Source organism: Macrotis lagotis, chromosome 4, assembly GCF_037893015.1.
Source record: "Macrotis lagotis isolate mMagLag1 chromosome 4, bilby.v1.9.chrom.fasta, whole genome shotgun sequence".
NCBI classification, from domain to species: Eukaryota; Metazoa; Chordata; class Mammalia; order Peramelemorphia; family Peramelidae; genus Macrotis; species Macrotis lagotis.
This window is the reverse complement of record NC_133661.1, coordinates 225,816,046-225,838,341: the sequence shown is the minus strand read 5'-3', so window position 1 is coordinate 225,838,341 and position 22,296 is coordinate 225,816,046. Positions and strand designations below refer to the sequence as shown.

General features: G+C 37.2%; 1 protein-coding gene across 1 annotated transcript in view; it reads left to right on the top strand.

Moving 5' to 3' along the window:
- DGLUCY (D-glutamate cyclase) overlaps window positions 1-19,962 on the top strand; it is a 125,915-nt gene extending 105,953 nt beyond the window's left edge. The window contains exon 13 of the mRNA XM_074235500.1: window positions 19,015-19,962. Coding sequence (XP_074091601.1) covers window positions 19,015-19,158 — 144 coding nt within the window. The 3' untranslated portion in view covers window positions 19,159-19,962. The remainder of the gene's footprint in view (window positions 1-19,014) is intronic.
- Window positions 19,963-22,296: the final 2,334 nt, after the last annotated feature.

Below are 22,296 nucleotides of genomic sequence, written 5' to 3'. Positions count from 1 at the left end.
CCACTCAACTTGTGAAGGCCTTTATCCCTTTCTCTTCACACCCCAAGGATACCAATGGTACCCTCTGGTTGTTCATTTCTCATCTCTTCTTCTTGTCATTTAACCAGCCCATCTTTTTCTTCCTATCATACATTTTTTTAAAATTTCCATTAATTGTCTTTTAGTCCTCTTTTTCTCTGAGGTTTCTGCTCATGTGCACTATATCTCCCTTTCCATTGCCCGCTTGATGATAATTACTTTCAATTTTTTGAAGAGACACCAGTAGAATATTGGCATTGAAAAGATGAATCTTTGTTTCCAAAGGAAGCTTGGGGATCATTAAAGGAACCTGGCAATTTCCTGAAGGCAATTTATCCTGTTCTCCTCCTTGTTCAACCCTGGGTTCAATACACTGTCTTTCCTATATTCCAGATACTCATAATCTCCAAGCTGTGTGTAATGAAAAGCTTAATGAAATCAAAACCATGGGGAAATAGGATGAGACATATATATCATCCCCATCATACTATTTGCTACTGGAATTGTCCCAAAGAACCTCTCACTGAGTTCACAGAAGACAAGCTTACATAATACTTTTATTAAATTACAAAAAGCAATTATTTTATCCACCTATACAATGTAGTCTCCAGAATGTTAAATGTAAAAGAATAATAGCAGAATATCAACTTTCCCCTGAATTGCTTCTGCTTGAGTTAATCTGAAAAGATGAAAACAAGATTATTAATGATAACAATAATTCATTGATCCATGACCTCACTGTTGGGAGTATTCTCTCTATTGGTATAAAGAGCAGTCCACACATGTCTTTTCAACCTGTGTGATTTTTGTCACTGTCCTTTGAGAAATCATCGACAGAGGAGCCACCCAGATAGTCTGGAGACTCTCTTTTAGACCTTTCAACCATATATATTAGAATTGTGGAACAAAACCAAGACACAAATTAATGATGGATGAACATAAAACAAGTGCTAATGTGTGTGTGTGGGCCGGGAGGAGGAGGTGACAGAAAGTAAATTCTTTGGCAGAGCAGATAAAGGAGAGAGAGTAGTATAGGGTAGCATCATAAAGGAAGGCTTTTGTGGAGTTTGAACAAATTTCAAGGACTATTCCCTTTAATTTAGGAAAAAACCAGATGTCTTATTGTCTGGTCTTGTTATCTCTTATACTTTTTGCTTCTTCCTTAAGGATGTGATTTCTTTCTCATCACGCTCAATTTGGATCAGTGTACAACATGGAAACAAAATAATGACTGACAGATTGCTTTGCATTGGCGGGGGGGAAGATTGGGAGAAAAATTGTAAAACTCAAAACTCAAATAAAATTTAAAAAAAATAAAGGAAGGCTTTATGAAGATTTGAGCTGAACCTTGAAGGATGAGTAAGAGAGAGAAGAGGCAAGGGTATTTCCACCAGGAGTAGAAGATCCAATTCCCAATCCAGAGAGTATAAAGAGTATTGGGGGGGAGGAGGTACACAGTAGGAGGGATAGAAGAGAGGAGAAATAGGAGTTAGGAGACCAGCCAGCTTAAGGCCTGTCTGATGATGAAACTCCACTAAACAATTTATAGACAAACTATACCTCACATTTTTGGAACTGTAGATACATCTATCAACCAATCAATCAACAATTCTGAATTTGTACCCAGGGTCACACAGCCAGTGAATATCTGAGGCTGAATTTGAACTCAAGTCTTTATGATTCTAGGCTCTAGCTCTATGGTGAAGATTTGGTTTGAATCAAATGGGAGACAAAAGGGGTGATGGGACAAATTATGGAAAATGGGGAATACTTGATTGAAGAGTTTGAACTTGATCTGATAAGCAATAGAAAGCCATTGAGGGTATTTGAATGGAAGGCATAGTGGCACAAGTTGTCTCTACTTTTCTTAACCCCTATAGACAACACTTAGAGTATAATTATTGGCATTTCATGTTAGGAAGAATATTAACCAATTGGAACATGTGCAGAGCAGGGCCTGAAAGTCAAGTCATATGAGTAGGAGAGGAAATGAGAGATGGAGAAGTAAAGACAATGAAAGATTAGGAAATTTGTCTTTAAGTATATGAAAAGCTGTCATTTTGAAACATGTATATCATTACTGATATTCATAATAATTATCATTTATTGTTAATAATTAGCATTTATATACAGATAGCACTTATATGACACTTTAAGGTTTATAAAATACTTTATATATATGGCATCTCATTTGTTCCTCACTGTAACCCTGTGTGGTAGGTGGTATTTTTATCCTCATTTTACAGATAAAGAAATTGAAACTGGAAGAGGTCAAATGATTTATGCAGGACCACAGATCTAAGTAAGAATCTGAGACAGGCTTTGAACTCAGGTTTTCCTAACTCTTGGGCAGCTAGAGCCTAGAATCATAAAGACTTGAGTTCAAATTCAGCCTCAGATATTCACTGGCTGTGTGACCCTGGGTACAAATTCAGAATTGTTGATTGATTGGTTGATAGATGTATCTACTGTTCCAAAAATGTGAGGTATAGTTTGTCTATAAATTGTTTAGTGGAGTTTCATCATCAGACAGACCTCAAGAATTACCAGGCCCTGTCCCAGCTATTGAAAGGAAGTTTGGGGAGAAGTTAGATAACTGTAACCTATCAGGATATGCTAGAGGAGCTTCCTCCATTGGCTAGGAGATTGAATCATCTTTCATCTTAAGATTCTATAATCCTGTCATTATCAGGGCCACTGTTTTTTTCAGTCGATCAAACTGTCCCATGCTGTCAACATGCCTTGTATCCTGACTTTCCAAACAATAGAGAAGTGCTTGGGGGCAGGAAATTACAAGCCTTAAGCTTGCTTAGAATCCTCCACAATACTAAGCAAGAAGATAGGTAGGGCAGGGGATAGAGAGCTGGGTCTGGAATCTGGAAGACCCTCTTCCTGAGGTTCAAATCTGCCCTCAGACACTTGCTGGGTGTGTTATCTGTTTGCCTCAGTTTACCCATCTGAAAAATGAGCTGGAGAAGGAAATGGCAAACCAGGTATCTTTGTCAAAAAAAACACAAATAGGGACCTGAAGAGCCAAAAAGGACTGAATAACCGAATAACAATTCTTAGCACACTTGGAGTGCTCATTTAACTGTGCTTATGCATGAATGAATAAATGAGTTAATGAATGAAACAATTATTATGTTCTTACTGTATGTAAATGCTAGGGATACAGATAGGAAAATGAGACATTCTCTCCTCTTAGGTAGCTCATACTTTAGTGAGGGACACAACAGTTATGGAAGACTTCAGCCACAAGTCACATGTAAAAGTTCCATGGGCTTTAGGGTACAGAAACAAAGCAAATTTCCATGGATAAAACCAAATCAGTTTCTGATGATGAACTATTTGACAGTGCTGAGAACTTTTGTGCCAAGGTCCCCCCCCCCACTCTGATCTTTAGTAAGTGTAGCTATAGCAATTGTGGGAATGGTCATCAAAGTGCATCCCAGGACCCTACTCCCAAGGGTCTTGAATGTAGAATCTTGAGCTATCCCTAGCAGTCAAAATGGCAGTGATGGTTTGATTTGACTGGCCTACATGGCCTCCTGTCTCTCTTTCAGGGTGCCTTGATGACCCAGCTAAACTGACTTGTCTACCCTGTATTTGGTAGTTGGGTGGCAGCTGATATTTTGTAGGATGTTAGAATTATAAAGACTTTAGAAGATATCTTATCCATTTCTCTTCCTAAAGATGAGGGAACTGAGAGTCCAAGAGTACAATTGACTTGACCACTGTCATACTGATATTAAGAGAACTGTTTCAGAATTTGAGCTACATATATCTGATTCTAAGTCCCGGGCTGTTTGTTCTACATTAACCTGCCTCCATATGCCTAATGACTATTTGAATGAAGGATGAAAAATAAAGTGATTTTAAGATTAGTTTGGTGATTTGTCCAGAATGGACTGGGCTGGAAGGAGCCAGGAGGCCTAGATAGATACCGTCTAAGAGAGTGCCTTCCAGGCTTAAAGGCTAACATTGGAACACACCAGCTGTTGTATTTCATTTCATGTTCAGACAAGATGAACACAAACAATGTTACATGGATCACTAAGCCAATAACTATTTCGCAAGTTTTTCAGCTTGCATTAACCATTTACGAACACTTGCTAAGGTTTGAATTAAAGAAGTGGTATAAAGTCTTGTTGTTGCTGTTTTGTTGATTGGAGGTATCTGACTCTTCATGACCCCATTTGAGATTTTCTTGGCAAAGATGCTGGAGTAGTTTCTTCCTTCTCCAACCCATTTTACAGAAGAGGAAAGTGAGACCAACAGGGTTAAGTGACTTGTCCAAAGTCACATAGCTATTAAGTATTGAAGGCCATATTAGAATTCAGGTGCTACAGACTCCAGGCCTGGTCCTCTTTCTTGCCACCAAACTACCCATAAGATTCTAAGTCAAAAATTAATCTGGAGATTTTATTCTAAAAGTTAGAATATATGTTTGAAAATAGATAGGATCATAGAACTGAACATGCAGTAGGAATTTAGAGACCATCTAGGCCACTAGGCCAGGGATTCATAAGGTTTTAGGTCTTTTCTTTTTTTGATGCCAGGCAATCTAATGAAGATTGCTTATGTGACCACTTAACCCTGTTTGCCTCAGTTTCTTTATTTGTAAAATGAGCTGAAGGACATGGCAAACCACTCCATTATCTTTGCCAAGAAAACCTGAATAGGATCACAAACAATTGGATGCAAATGAAATGATTAAACAACATGGACCCCTTCTCAGCAATTTTTTTTAAATGGTCAGGAAGGAAATGTTAAATTTCAGTTAAAGGTTAGTGAAAATAAAGATTTTTTCCTATCCAAGTTCACCAACCCTCTGAAATTTATCCACACAAGGGGTTCATGGACCCAAATTAAGAACTCCTCATGTAGATCACTTCTTCCATTTTATAGATAAGGATGCCCAGAGCCACACAGGGAGTAAGTGTCAGAGATAGAATTTTTACCCAAATTCTGTGGCTCCAAATCTAGTATAATCTTGCCACTCTACCTCATACTTTCTGACTTTTGGGAGTAGTGGTGGGGAAGTGTTTGGGACTTTCTTGCATATGGTCTCTGACTCACAAAAGAAAGAATTAATCAGAGCAAGGAAATACCCTGGTCTGATTTCAACCAACCAAGGATGGAAAATTCACCATTATGGTTTTCCATTCAGTCCCTTAACTCCCCCTGCTTTTCCCTTGTGCAGAGTAGTTTTCCTCTTCTGTTTAGGAAATGAGTTATTGTTCCTTTGTTTACAGATTTTTTTTGATATTATCCAACTGCAATGATTTGGATCCCTTGGGAGAGTGCAAGGAAGGGAGTATAGGGGAAAGGGGTTGTGATGGATGGGTCATCAAAGAAAACTTGGGGTGGTGGGTGGAATTGATCACCTGAGCCAAGAAAAGCTAGACCAGTCATTGGGTTTAAAGAATGTCAATCACCTCCTTTCTGCAAATAACTTGAGAGCAGGGGTGTTGCAAAAGGAGGGCGGGGCAGAACTTTGTAGGTGTCTCAGAAGGGACCTTGACCTTTAAAACAAGAAGTATCAAGCTTCCAGAACTTCTGCCTTTATTGGAGGAAGTTAATAATGCTCCAGGAGACCACAAAGTAAACTTTGTTGTTGTTGAGTCGTTTCAGTGTTTGACTCTTGACTCCATTCGTGGCAAAGATATTGGAGTGGGTTGTCATGTCCTTTTTCAGCGCATTTTACAGATGAGGAATTGGAGCAAATAGGGTTAGGTAACTTGCCCAGAGTCGTACAGCTAGTGTCTGAGCCCAGATTTAATGAATCTTCCTGATTACAAGCCCCCTGCCCACAAATGAGAGTAGATTGAAATAAAACAAGAGAAGCTGAGCTTTACCAAAGTAGAGAAGCAGGCTTAGCAACTGGCTAACAACAGATACAGAAGTCAACAAGTCAAGTAAACAAGCATTTATCATCATGGCTTAGGTGATGTGCTAAATATTGATTGTCCTTTGTTCTCAAAGAGAACCAAAGTTGCATTGCTATTTTGGAGTCAAAATACAGTGTGTCTGACTGAAGATGATCAGAAGGCTCTACCAGAGATCAGGCACAAATATTTGGGGTGGAGATGTATCTAAATTTGCACATCTCACATTTCTTATGAACTACTACAATTCTACTTTGCTCATAGAACACAACACCTTCTTTGATGCTGAACTGCCTCTCGTGCCAGTGTCTCCCATGTCCTACAATTGATTACAGAGTTACCAGACACTGAGGTCCTTTTTCCAGCTAAACTACCAAGCATCCAAAATCTACTACAGAGAGAACAACTCTGATGGGCTGGTTATGTTGTTTGAATGCCAAATATATATTTGCCTATTATTTTATGGAAAATTTATATAAGGAAGGCACTCACGCAGTAGTTAGAAGTTAAATACTAGAGATGCAAGAAAGAAAAAATATCTGTAAGCTAATACACAAAAAAATCTATATGACACCCAAATATATACAAGATATATAAATGTAGATGTATATACATATAAATATACAATACAATATAAAATATATATACAATATATTTTGAGTAGGATCTCAGAGGGAAAGCACTAAGATTATAGAAGTCTGGAAAAGGGTTCTTTTTTAAAAGTGGGACTTTCACTGAGACTTAAAAGAAGCTACGTAAGTCAGGGAAGCCAGGAGATGGAGATGAAGAGAGGGTTCCAGATATGGATAACTATCACTAAAAACGTTCAGAGTTGAGAAGTCTTGTTTTGTAGAAAGAACAGCAAAGAGACCAGTATCCCTGAATCAGAGTAAATGGAGAGAAATAAACTATAGGACTATTCAATTCAACAAGAATACATTGACTTGGGGTGGCTAGGTGGATAGAACACCGGCCCTGGAGTCAGGAGTACCTGGGTTCAAATCCGACCTCAGACACTTAATAATTACCTAGCTGTGTGGCCTTGGGCAAGCCACTTAACCCTGTTTGCCTTGCAAAAAACCTAAAAAAAAAATACATTGACTAGGGGCAGTGGATAGAGCACCGGCCCTGGAGTCAGGAGTACCTGAGTTCAAATCCGGCCTCAGACACTTAATAACTACCTAGCAGCATGGCCTTGGGTAAGCCACTTAACCCCATTGCCTTACAAAAAAATTTTTAAAAAAAAAAGTTAAAAAAAATAATACATTGAATAACATTTTTCAATACTATGCTAAGTACATGAAGAGATAGTGTAATTAAGAAATGATTGGTTCCAATGATCCCAGAGTTAACAGTCTGGTAGCGGGGATAAAACATCAACACAGGTTACTATAATTTAAAAAATTATATAATAAATGCATTAGAAGTGAACGTGATAAGTATGAGAAGTAAGGTTGCTATTGACATAGTAAATTTTGTTTTTTTCAAGAAAGCCTCAAGGAAGAATTAGGCCAGTTTGAAATTCTGTGGTTAAGAGAAATTCTAAAGAGTCAGATAATAAATACTCTTCATATCCCAAAGGCCATGGATCCTTCAGAGACGAAATATAGCACAACCTTGTAGGCTCGAGGATCATTCAGTTAACAAGTGCTGATTAAATCTCTAGTTTATGTTTTGTTTCCTTCCTTTGGAAAGTAAACTCATTAAGAGCTTGGTTTTTCATTTGTTGATATTGGGTCTGGCATTTAACACTTTCTGTGCTGTGCTTAGAAAATGCTTGTTTGATGATTGCTTGTTAATAGAGTGTCCTTTCCTCATTTGGAAGCAATACTAGCACTGATCTACTTTGGGTTAGAAGTTGGAATATCCTTGTTTAAAAGAAGGCGAAGAAATGAAAGTAGGGGCCTCTTAATTGTGCCAGACCTTCCTCTGTCTGGACAGTGGTTAAGGATAGTGTCAGGAATCTGAACTCTGTAACCATCATTTCTTTAGTAGACACCTAGGTGTTTATTAAAGTCCAACACAATGGGTTTAGTCTTAAGGAATAACTCTCTAATGACAATTGGATTGACTTATATTGGATCTCATTCATAAATTTCTCCAGAAGCTTTTGAATTGGGTTTGCTTTTTTGGAAGTATTCAGTCTTCTTTACAAACATCAATCTAATAAATGATTGAATACAAAGCATATTAATCATAAAGGATATTAAGAATAATAATGGGACTCATAAGTTCTATTAGTAACAGAACAGGTATTTTTTTTCTCCTCCCCTACACCATCTTAACAGAAACATAATCCATTAAACTAGAGAAAAGTCCTAGCATTGGAAAGTTAGAGTCAAACAGGATCAATATCCCAATTCATTACCTGCTTTTCCCAAAACCTTGGTTTGGTCCATCATTTCCTCTGGTGTTCCCAGGGCTGACTTCTCCAACTGTCTGAGCACTCAGTCCTGCAGCATTTGCATGGTCATAGCCTGTGTGACTTTGGGCTCATTAATTATTAAATGACATATAAGAAATAACATTATTTGCAAATCTTAGAGCACTACAAATACAAATGCTTTTATTATTAATAATAATATTCTTTCAGCTAACATTTTCTTCAGTTTCCATTAAGTTGCTAATAAATGTTCTTTCATTCTTCAATACAAATCTTGATTTCTTTGGGGTTACTTTCCCTCCAACTCTCTGTCTGAGTCTTGGTAAGTTGTACTAGGCCTGGAAAGGCTCATCACATACAGGCCAAACTTCTGGTCTCCAAAATTAGTTATGAGAGTCACTGCATGTTGGTGCTGACTATGTCTAAACCAAGTCTCATTTTTATAGATAAAGAGACTGAGGTCTGAAGTAATGTCCTATTGTTATTGAGTCAACTGTCTTCTGAGTTCTTTTTGGCATTGCTGTTGTGGTTGAGTTGTGTCTGATTCTTTGTGACTCCATTTGAAGATTTTTTTGGCAAAGATATTGAAGTGGCTTGCCATTTCCAACTCCAGCTCATTTTTACAGATGAGAAATCTGAGGCAAATAGAGTTAAGTGACTTGCCTAAAGTCATATAGCTAGCAAATATCTGAGGACAAATTTGAATGTGGGTCTTCTTGACTCTAGACCCACTGCTCTAATCCGCTATGAAGTTTCTTTTTTTCAAATTCTTTTTAGAGAACTCAGAAAACAAATGGGGAGGGGATGTGTCAGCTGCATGGTACAGTGAATAGAGCACTGGACTTGAGGACAGGAAAACCTGAGTTCAAATCTGGTCTCAGACACTAACAGTATGATCCTGGGAAAATCATTTAACCCCATTTGCTTCAGTTCTTCATCTATAAAATGAACTGAAGAAGGAAATGGAAAACTACTCCATTATTTTTTCCAAGAAAACCCCAAATGGGGTCAAGAAGAGTCTGAAACAACTGAAGAACAAGTATGAAAAAAAAATAATCACTCTTGTCTTTTTGATCTAAAGGTAAAAAGAATTTTTTGGCCATCTCTCTAGGGATAGACTAGGACTGAGGGGTGAGAGGTGTCAAACTATCCCTAGTAGTCACATCAAAGGGATTTTTAAAGAGCCAGATTGGTTCCAGAGCCTGTAAACTTCCAGTGAAGTGGGAACAGAAAAAAGAGTGTGATCATTATTCTCTTCCTACTTGATCTATTCCCTCACACATTGGAAATCAGTACAACATTCCTACTGTAGAATGAATGCTGGGTTTAAAGTTAGAAGACCCAGGGGCAGCTAGGTGGTGTAGTAGCTAAAGCACCGGCCCTGGAGTCAGGAGTACCTGGGTTCAAATCCGATCTCAGACACTTAATAATTACCTAGCTGTGTGGCCTTGGGCAAGTCACTTAACCCCGTTTGCCTTGCAAAAACCTAAAAAAAAAAAAACAAATAAAGTTAGAAGACCTGGCTTTGAATCTCTGTCCTATACAAAGGAGATGGGCTAGATGGGCTCTATTGTCTTTAAAGTTCTGTGATCTTGGCACCAACATCTAGGCCCTGACACCATTCTGATCAAGCCATTCTTCTGATTAAATATCTTCACTGACTCTTTAATGCCTACCCAATAAAGTATAAACTCTGTATCTATCTTGACCATCAACATTTTTCTTTATCTTGCTCCAACTTACCTGTCTAGATCATCATCTTCTACTTCAAGACTTTACAGACATAACATTTTAGGCAAAATAGACTGTTCATTCTCTCTCAATTTTTACATCCTATTGCTGTAGTTGCTTGTCCTTTGATTTCAAAGAGGACCGATGACACCAGAAGGTGATGTCTTGACTTGTGCCTGTATTGGATTTAGGTGAGGCAGAGTTGCACAAAGCCATCAGGCTCATTCTCTCTGAGTCACTGAAGTGGCAAATGGCAAGAAAAAGTCACAATAACCAGTGATGGCCCAGGATGCAGTGAATGGTCTTGAAGTTCTCAATGTCTAACTAATCTCTAAGCATTCAGCCAACTTCTTGGCCATTGGAACAACTTGTTCTCATCTGTCCATTCTAGTAGGGGAAGTCTTTTGCTTAGAGTAGACATCCCCCTAACTCACCAGCAGGTTTGAAGTCAACCTGCTTCAGGGATCTCTATTTGAACAGAAATTCCCTTTATGATAGTCATGACAATAGGTCCTTCAACCCCCAAGTTGAGAGCCTACAACAGAAGTTGATGTTTGGGAACAGGATGACCCAGGAGCTCCTGAGAGACCCCCTCTTCTCATTTATGGATCATGCTAACTGATAAGTTTCCCCTTATATTGAATATGAATTTGTCCCTCTGAAATTTCATTTCCTTTGGAAATGAAACAGTATTGAGTCCTTTTCTCCTCAGTCAATACTCTCATTTGTCCTCAGGCTTTCCCTCTTAATATTGCTATTCTTGGTTTTTTTTGGGGGGGGGGGGTTGCAAGACAAATGGTGTTAAGTGGCTTGCCCAAGGCCACGCAGCTAGGTCATTATTAAGTGTCTGAGACCGGATTTGAACCCAGGTATTCCTGACTCCAGGGCTGGTGCTTTATCCACTGTGCCACCTAGCCACCCAATATTGCTATTCTTGAAAATGGAGATATTTAACTTATTTTTGCTCCCACTCTAGATCTGTTCTACTTCTTCCCAGATTCCTGAGTGTTGTCTATGGGTGAAGGTTTGTGAATGATAGGGGGAGATAACTACTGAACTCCTTGCGTGGTCCTTGGAGAGGAGGTCTCTCACATGCCATAAACTCTGTTGCATTAAGGCTAGGATATTCCTGATCAATGCAATGGGGGGTGAGATAGAAAATTTGTTACCAGTTGTATAAAGGGAAGCAAGGGTTATTTGGAAGCCTAACTTTCTGTAAATAGCAGCTTTCTTCACCTCAACCCATTAATTAAAAAAAAAAGACAGCAAAGCACTGTTTGTACCATTTTATGAAGGACCTTCTCTCCCCACCCTGCCCCCTCCCCACAAGCAGCAATTGATGGAAGTACTTTGGCCAGACTCCCAGCCAACATTTAGTGATTACACAACCCACCTGGCACACCCTGCTTGTGGACAGAGACAATTCCGGTACATGGGAATAAGACTCTGCCCAGATATGATATGCCTAGACTAAGATATAGACATCTTACCCCAATTCTCCAGCCATTATTTTGGTTAGTATTACAATAGGGGACTTGGCCCCCCAATTATTCTTATTCAGAGCTACTACTAGTTATGAGACCTCAGACAAGTCATTTCTCCTCTCCAGGCTTCAGTTTCCAATTTTGTCAACTATGAAGAGACTTAAAGGAGTTGTCACTTTGTAAGAATTTATTAAGAATACACTCTGAACCAGGCATTACACTAAAAATGAAGATAGGCAAAAGACAATCCCTGTTCTCAGACTCTACTATCTGATTATGGGAGACAATAAAAAACAAAAATAAATAGGAAATAATCAACAGAGGGAAGGCACTAGAATTAAAAGACCTAGGAAAGGCTTCCTGAATTGACCTCTAAGGTTACTTCTATTTCTAACATTCCATGTGGTAAAGGTCCCTTTCAGCTCTAATATTCTATGTTCTAATGCTCCAAGTCCCTTCTAAGTTTAATATTCTATGATTCTCAAAATATATGTCTAGGCCTTTGCTACAGACACTAGACTTTAAATCAGGAGACCTGGATTTAAATATCATCTCTTCTATTTAATACCTGTGTAATTTTAAGTAATTAACTCCACTCTGTTGACCTCAGTTTCATCAACTCTAAAATAGAAGGGTTGAACTAAGATCTCTCTGGTACCTTATTTGATCTGTGTTATATGATTTAGTGATCTTAGAACTAATTTGCTCATCAAGAATTTATGGTAAAATGAGGAGGAAATTAAAGTAATAATTTGAAATTATTTTGCCCAACTCTATGCCAATAAATTTGATAATCTAAGTGAAATGGATGCATATTTACAAAAATATAAGTTGCCCAGGTTAAATGAAGAGGAGATTAAATACCTAAACAACCTTATCTCAGAGAAAGAGATTCAACAATCCACCAGAGCAGAACCTGATGGATTCACAAGTGAATTCTACCAAACATTTAGGGAACAATTGGTTCCAATTCTATATAAACTTTCAGAAAAATAAGGAAAGATGGAACTCTGTCTAACTCTTTCAATGAAACCAATATGGTGCTGATACCTAAACCAGGAAGAGTTAAAACAGAGAAAGAAAATTATAGACCTATCTCCCTAATGAATATAGATGCAAAATCTTAAATAAAATCTTAGCAAAACAATTACAAATTATCACTGGGATAATACATTATGATCAAGTAGGATTTATCTCAGGAATGCAGGGTTGGTACAATATTAGGAAAACTGTTAGTATACTCAATTATATCAACAACAAAGCTATCAGAAATTATATGATCATATCAATAGATGCTGAAAAATCTTTTGCTAAAATACAGCACCCATTCCTACACTAGAGAGTGTAGGAATAAATGGACTGTTCCTTAGAATAATTATCAGTATCTATCTGAAACCATCAACAAGCATTATATTCAATGGGGAGAGGCTAGAGGCATTCCCAATAAGATCAGGGGTGAAACAAGGATGCCCATTATCACCACTACTATTCAATATCATATTAGAAATGTTAGCTTTGGCAATTAGAGAAGAAAAAGAAGTTGAAGGAATTAGAATTGGGAAGGAAGAGACAAAACTCTCACTCTCTGCAGATGACATGATCGTCTACCTAGAGAATCCCAAGAGATCATCCAAAATACTACTGGAAACAATTAGCAATTTTAGCAAAGTTGCAGGATATAAAATAAACCCCCATAAATCCTCAACTTTTCTATATATGTCTAGCAAGATACAGCAGAAAGAGCTAGAAAGAGAAATCCCATTCAAAGTAACCTCAGACAATATAAAATACCTGGGAGTCTATTTACCAAGACAGACTCAGAAACTTTTTGAAAACAATTATAAAACACTTCTCACACAAATTAAATCAAATTTAAATAACTGAACAAATATCAACTGCTCATGGATAGGTAGAGCTAATATAATAAAGATGACAATTCTAGCAAAACTAAACTACCTGTTTAGTGCCCAACCAATCAAAATTCCAAAAAATTACTTTGAATTAGAAAAAGTTGTAAGTAAAGTCATATGGAGAAATAAAAAAGTCAAGAATTTCCAGGAATTTAATGAAAAAAAGTACAAAAGAAGGGGGCTTAGCCCTACCTGATCTAAAATTATATTATAAAGCATCAGTCATCAAAACTGTTTGGTAATGGCTAAGAAATAGAGTGGTGGACCAGTGGAATAAACTAGGTGCAATAGCAGGAAAGGATTATAGTAATCTGCTGTTTGATAAACCCAAAGAGTTCAGCTATTGAGATTAAAAACTCTCTCTTTGATAAAAACTGCTGGGAAAATTGGAAGTTAGTATGGAAGAAACTTAGATTAGACCAACACCTAACACCCTTTACCAAGATAAGATCCAAATGGTTACAGGATTTAGACATAAAAACAATCCTATAAGCAAATTAGAAGATCAAGGACTAGTTTACCTGTCAGATCTATGGAAAGGGGAACAGTTTATGACTAAGGAAGAGTTGGAGAACATCACCAAAAACCAACTAGATGATTTCGATTACATTAAATTATAAAGCTTTTGCACAGATAAAACCAATATAACCAAGATCAAAAGAAATGTAGTAATTTGGGAAACAATCTTTACACCTAATGATTCTGACAAAGGACTCATTTCTAAAATATATAGAGAACTGAGTCATATTTTTAAAACAAAAAGCCATTCCCCAGTTGACAAATGGTCAAAGGATATGCAAATACAATTTACAGATGAGGTGATCAAAGCAATCCATAGCCATATGAAAAATTGCTCTAAATCATTAATTATTAGAGAAATGCAAATTAAAGCTTCTCTGAGGTACCACCTTACACCTCTCAGACTGGCCAATTTGACCAGAAAGGATAATGATCATTGTTGGAAGGGTTGTGGGAAATCTGGGACACTATTACACTGTTGGTAGAGCTGTGAACTCATCCAACCTTTCTGGAAATTTGGAACTATGCCCTGAAGAGATGATGAAAAAGGGTAAAAACATCACTTGTACAAACATATTCATAGCAGCCCTGTTTGTGGTAGCAAAGAATTGGAAATCAAGTAAATGTCCTTCAATTGGGGAATGGCTTAGCAAACTGTGGTATAAGTATGTCCTGGAACACTATTGTTCTATTAGAAACCAGGAGGGATGGGATTTCAGGGAAGCCTGGAGGGATTTGCATGAACTGATGCTGAGTGAGATGAGCAGGACCAGAAAAACACTGTACACCCTAAAAGCAACATGGGGGTGGTGTACAACTTTGATGGACTTGCTCATTCCATCAGCGCAACAACCAGGGACAATTTTGGGCTGTCTGCAATGAAGAATACCATCTGTATCCAGCTAAAGAGCCATGGAGTTTGAACAAAGTTCAAGAACTATTCCCTTTAATTTAGAAAAAAAACCAGATATCTTATTGTCTGATCTTGTTATCTCTTATACTTTTTGTTTCTTCCTTAAGAATGTGATTTCTCTTTCATCACACTCAATTTGGATCAATGTACAACATGGAAACAAAATAAAGACTGACAGATTGCTTTCCATTGCGGGGTTGGGGGAGGGAAGTAAGATTGGGAGAAAAATTGTAAAACAAAATCTTTAAAAAAAAATCAAAGATTGTAAAAAAAAAAAGAATTTATGGTAAATCATTAAGATGGTGAGGACTCCATGGTACATTATGGGGTATTTTGGGGCCATGTCAGATATGTCCCACAAAGGAAGAAAATACTGTAGTTATAAAAGTATTTTCTAAATTAAAAAAAAAAGATATGATGAAATTAAAAATAAAGAGCAAAAATTAAAACAATGAACAGGAAACAGATTTTAGGCAAGTTTCCTTGGCTGCACTTATTCATTAAAAGTTTCACAAAGAAAACAAACCTAAAGGGAATTTTCTCATGTATTGATCATGAATAGCTAAAATGAGAAGCTGTAGAGTTGGTTGGTTATCAACTGAAGATAATTCAATCAACAATTGCCTTCAGAATTCAGCATACTGTATGGCATGGCTCTTATTCAGTCATTTCAGTCATGTCTAATTCTTTGTGACCCCATTTGGGGTTTTCCTGGCAAAGGGACTTGAGTGGTTTGCCATTTCCTCCTCCAGCTCATTTTATAAATAGGAACTGAGACACACAGAGGTTTAGGGATTTGTTTGGGGTCACACAGTATCTTGAGATCAGATTTGAACTTCCTGACTCCAGGTCTAGCATTCTATCCACTCTAGAGATAGAGTGTTTAGACAAGACCTCATGGAATTTGTAGTCTCGGAGAGGAAAAGACACAACCATAGGTAACTAGAAGAGACATAATATATAATTATATTAGAGGGTTGCAAAACCATGTGCTAAATGTGTAAGGTCTGAGGGTAATAATTCTCATTGAAGGATTCCTGAAGATCATTTCATACAACCCCTTCATTTTATAGCTGAGGAAACTAAGGCCCATAGAGGTTGATTGCCTCACTTAATGTCACCTAGGCAGTAAGCATCAGAGGCAAGATTTAAACTCATTCCCTTTTCTCCAGAACCAGTTTTCTTTGAGTTATAATGACTGAGTGTTACCCTAACAGCAACATGGGAGTGATGATCAGTCTTGATGGACTTGCTCATTCCATCAGTGCAACAATCAGGGACAATTCGGGGCTGTCTGCGATGAAGAACAACATCTGCATCCAGAGAAAGAATTGTGGAGTTTGAACAAAGACCAAAGACTATTACCTTTAATTTTAAAAAAGTTATCTTATGTAATTTTGCTACCTCTTATACTTTATTTTTCTTCCTTAAGGATATGATTTCTCTCTCATCACATTCAACTTAAATCAATGTGTACCATGGAAACAATGCAAAGACTAACAGACTGCCTTCTGTGGAGGGATGGGGGAAGGGAAGCGAGATTGGAGGGAAAATTGTAAAATTCAAAATAAATAAAATTTTTATTTAAAAAAGAAACTACTTGAGGGACACCATCAAATATTTATCAAAATTGAAATAAATGATTTTGAATTTTTTTAAAAAAGACTGAGTAGGAATTTAAAAAGTGGGGAGATAGGAGTTGTAAGAGTACATCATATTCAGGGAACAGCATAGGCAAAAGCACAGAGGCCAGAAATTACAGGGGATAGAGTAGTTCAGTTTGGCTACATAGGAGGATATAGGTAGGATAATAAGATCTAATAGAGATGCTGTGTTGAATATTAGTTTTAGAGTCTGGAATCTTGGTCTGAGTCCTGACTCTGCTCTTTAATAATTATGTGACCAAGGACAAGTCATTTTAATTATCTGATCTGGTTATCTCATCCATCAAATAAACCTGAACCAATTATGTCCTAGACTTTTGTATACAAGCCTTCCATGCCACCTCTTCCTTACCTTAGAATCATAGGACCATAGATTTAGGATTGGACAGAATATCAAGTCATCTAGTCCATTTGCTCACTTATAAATGAAGCAACTAGGGCCTGGAGAGATTAAATTCCAAGGTCATTCAGCTGGTAAGTGGTAGAGCTGAGATTTGATTCCATAATTTTTAGCTCAGATACTTAGTAGCTGTGTGACCCTGGGTAACACTTAACCTTGATTGAGGAAGGAAGGAAGGAGGGAGGGAGGGAGGGGAGGAAGGGAAGGAAGGAAGGAAGGAAGGAAGGAAGGAAGGAAGGAAGGAAGGAAGGAAGGAAAGGGAAGGGAAGGGGAAGGAAAGGAAGGGAAGGAAGGAAGGAAGGAAGGAAGGAAGGAAAGGAAGAGGGAAGGAAGGGAGGGAGGGAGGGAAGGGAGGGAAGGGAAGGGAGGGAGGGAGAGAGGGAGGAAGGGAGGGAGGGAGGGAGAGAACCTACCTTTCCAATTTTAACATTGCTCACCTTCCTGTACTGCATAGGTCAACTAAATGTCTTTCATTGCTTTTGTTTCCATTCATTTTACAAAAACACAGATAAAGAAATATGAATAGAAAGTTGAATTAGAATTCCATAAGAAAGAGGAATGGATACATACTAAAAACTTTCTGTGGAATAAAATCTAAGATAGTTACTTTTTTTGCATTATATGTGGTTGGATACCTACAGATAAGTATGACACCTATTTAAATACTTGTATTAGGAAGGAGGGGAGGAGGGAGGAAGGAAGGACTTTGACCCTGAAAAACTTCTGAACTCCAATCTAATCAAGGCTGTGACTTCAGAAGACTGATGATGTTACATGTTTTGTGCTTTACCAGAGAAGTGGTGAACTACAGGTGAAGAATGAAACAATCTTTTTCAGACATATACAATATATTGTTAGTTTTGTTTAACTGTACTTATTTTTATTTATAAATATACAACATAATATAAATATATAAATGTTTATATATATAAAACAGAATATAAATATATACTCATAAGTAACTATTATTATATATTATAATAATATTATTCTATCAGAGTGGCTGTCATTAGGAAATGACACTGGGGTTAAGCCTTCTTCCTCTCTTTATAACTTCTGTCTCAGTAACCTCATTAATTCTCATATAATTAATTGTCATCTCTATGCTGATGAATCCTAGATGTGCACATCCAGTTCCATTCTCTGTCCTGAGCTACAGTTCTACATCACAACAATTTTTGACTATTTCTATTGTAAGGTCCCATACACATCTCAAACTAAACATGCCCATAACAGAACTCATTATCTATCCTCCCAGAACTATCCTAACTTCCCTATTTTCTGTGAGGGATACCATTATCATTACCTTGGCAATAATTTTCAATTTTGTATTTACCCTAAACTTTCATATCCAATAGCTTGCTAAATGTTATTTCTTCTTCTACAACATCTCTCCCATTTGTCATCTCTTCTTTATTCAAGCAATCATCATAAATGTTCAGTTTCTCATCATCTCTCACCTAGATTCTCTTTTCAGCATAGTTCCAAATTCCTTTCCAGAATAGTTAGATCAATTATAAATTTGTCAATAGTGTATTAGTATGCTTGCTTACCTTCAACCTGTCCAAAATTAACTATTTTCATCTTTTATCATCTTTGTCAATTTGTTGCTTGTGAAATGAAACCTCAGAGTTGTTTGGAGCTTCATTTCTTTCATTATCAATGCATATATGGTTGTTAATAGCTACTTTCAATTCTTATTTTAAAAACTGTGTTCAAATCCTTTATTCATTTTTGTGGAATCTCAGAAAAATATCTATATATCTGCACATTTATTCATACATAAATTTGCATAAATCTTGGACACCATACAGTTGTTAGAGATATTAGATGTAGAAGTTTGTTTTCCAATCGTTTCTTTTTGCTTTGGTTGCACTGATTTTGTTCATGCAAAAACACTTTAATTGCCTTTAGTCTTAACTGACCATTATTAATTGTATGGCCTTAGACAATTTGATTCCTCTGAAAATGAGGATAAAATTTATACTATCTACCTCATAAGAAGGCAATAAAGGAAAAAATCTTATAAGCTTTAAAATGCTATAGAACTATGGGTCATTATTAAATTTGTTTTAAAATTTTCCCTAACTTTCATTTTTTCCAGGAAGAAAACATGATGAAAATCCTAGTACAACATCAAGTCCGGAGTGGAGTAACTGGCAATGTGGGAATGGAAGTGGATGGTCTGCCCTTCCATGACACTCACGCTAAAATGATCCAACAGTTGATTGATGTTACAACCACATAATACTCTCTCTCTCTCTCTCTCTCTCTCTCTCTCTCTCTCTCTCTCTCTCTCTCTCTCTCTCTCTCTCTCTCTCTCTCTCTCTCTCTCTCTCTCTCTCTCTCTCTCTCTCTCACACACACACACACACACACACACACACACATATACACACACATGCACACTCTTTATATAATTTATAATACTCTTTCTAGCTCTCCACTTCCCCACCTCAAACATATATATCCCTCCCTAAAGTGGCCAGGCTATATTCTTGAGTCAAGTCAGTGAAATTGGGAGGTTGTAGCATGAATAAGAATCCAACATGTGAAGGTAAATGCAATTTCATGTATAGCAAAGCAACATGTGGGAAAAAATGCAATTTCAAAGGTATTTTGAAAGAATTGAGAAGGAGGCATTCTTCCCTTTACTTTCTGCTTGCCTAGGAAGTTACAACAATGGAGATATAGAGGAATTCTCTTCTAGACTATCTTGCGTGATGGTGCCCTGTGGCATGGTGAAATGGAAAGATGCTTCCATCTTGACCTAAAGATCAGGAATTGAATCCTCAGTAATCATATCACAACCTCACTGGGCCTCTTCTTTTTTCACCTATAAAAAGAGAAAGTTAGTCTACATAACCTCTAAAACTTCTTCTGGTCTAAATCTATGATCTTTTGTGGATGGTTTGAGGGGGAGACTAAATAAATAAAATATTTCCAGAGAGTCAATCATTTTTTGCATTGATTTTTTATGAATAGTTTAACTTCTATTTTTGTCCACATTTTTAAAAAAGTCAATGGTCTTAATAAGATAAAAAAATTTCTTTTAAAAGATTTTTATAAAAAAAAATTATACCTAATTTAGTTAGGTATAACAAGCAACATTTATAAAGTACTTATTTTTCTGCCAGGTACTCCTGGGCATACAAAGACAAAAATGACACAATCCCTGTTTGCAAGAAACTTGCATTCTAAGGAAGACAGCTCTGCAATTCCAAGAATATACAAAATCGTATATTATGTAATGGGATGGAGAGAGGAAAAGTACCAGCATCTGAGAGCACCAAGCTCAGGCTCATGTGAGAGGTAGCATTTGAACTAAGCTTTGAAGGAAATCTGGTTTCTAAGAGGCAGAGGTGAGGTGGAATGCATTCCAGGAATGGTCTATAATATCTATGCTTTAGCTGTTACATGCTTCATAACAATTATGATATTGGATTTTCTGATAACATTATGAAATGGTTCACAAAATTGGCATAATACTCCAAGGTTATTTTTAGAAGTGAAAAATTCATTCTAACTGCTCAAGTGCTAGTTAAATACACAAGGTCACCCATAAGTAGTAATAAGGGAAGATGTGGTCCTGAGAAGATATTATTATATGGATATATTATATTGTTATAGAAGAAATTATTATATGAACCCACTGTGCAGGCAAATGGACTAAGATGGACTGGACTAGGGCAACTACTAATACTGACAAGACTTTGTTATTCAGGAGAAATCAAACTGTTTTCTAAAGATGTCATTCATTTCAGCCTGCTTCTCTACCCCAGCCTTCCTAGAGTCCCCATCCTAATGACCCAATGATCAACATTTCCTTCTGCTCAGTCCCTCTTTTTGAAGGTACTCACAAACAATTAACATACTAACCCAAATAAGGAAGAATGAAAGCAGTTGAAGACATAGATAACCAATAGGATGGATATTTGAGAATTAACACTTTTACAGTTTTATCTCCCCCTCAAACCCTTCCAAGGTTTTTCTATTACTGTTGATGGCACCACCATTTTTGCCCAGGCTCATAACCTAGATGTATTATGAACTCCTCACTATCTGTCACTTCCCCATATCGAATTCATTGCCAAGGTCTATTGATTTCACCTTTGTAACATTTCTCTATTCTTTTCTTCTTGGATACTGTTATCACCTTAATGTAGGCCCTCATTCCTTCATTCCTGTACTATTGCAATATCCTACTGGTTGGTCAGCCTGCCTCAAGTCTCTCCTACTTCAGTCTTCTGCATAACTGCCAAAGTGATTTTCTTTCTGTATTGACCTATGTCACATTCTTCACCACCCTCCCAATTCAATGGACTTCAATGATAACCTATTACTTCTAAGTTCAAATATAAAATCTTCTCTTTGACATTTAAAGTCCTTCACAATCTGGTCCTAACCTACCTTTCCAATTTTTTTTTTAGTCCTTACAAGGCAAATAACTTGCCCAAGGTCACACCACTAGGTAATTATTATGTATCTGAGGTAAGATTTGAATACTCAGGTCCTCCTGACTCCAGGGCTGGTGCTCTATCCACTGCACCACCTAGCTGCCTTGTACCTTTCCAATTTTAACATTACATTGCTCATCTTCCTGTATTGCAGAGGTCAACCAAATGGCTTTTATTGCTTTTCTTTCCATTCATTTTACAAAAACACAGATAAACAAATATGAATAGAAAGTTAAGGGATGATACCATCCATGAATTAGAATTCCATAAAGAAAGAGGAGTGGATTCATACTAAAAACTTTCTGTGGAATGAAATCAAAGACAGTTACTTTTTTTTAAATTAAAGATATTATTTGAGTTTTACAATTTTCTCCCAATCTTGCTTCCCTCCCCCCTGCTGCCAACCCACAGATAGCACTCCGTCAGTCTTTACTTTGTTTCCATGTTGTACCTTGATCCAAATTGGGTGTGATGAGAGAGAAGTCATATCCTTAAAGAGAACAGAATTCTCAGAGGTAACAAGATCAGACAATAAGATATCTATTTTTTTTCCAAATTAAAGGGAATAGTCCTTATACTTTGTTCAAACTCCACAGCTCCTTATCTGGATACAGATGGTACTCTCCTTTGCAGACAGCCCAAAATTGTTCCCAGTTGTTGCACTGATGGAATGAGCAAGTCCTTCAAGGTTGAATATCACTCCCATGTTGCTGTAGGGTGTACAGTGTTTTTCTGGTTCTGCTCATCTCACTCAGCATCAGTTCATGCAAATCCCTCCAGGTTTCCCTGAAATCCTGTCCCTCCTGGTTTCTAATAGAACAATAGGGTTCCGTGACATACACATACCACAGTTTGCTAAGCCATTCCCCAATTGAAGGACATTTACTGGATTTCCAATTCTTTGCCACCACAAACAGGGCCGCTAAAAA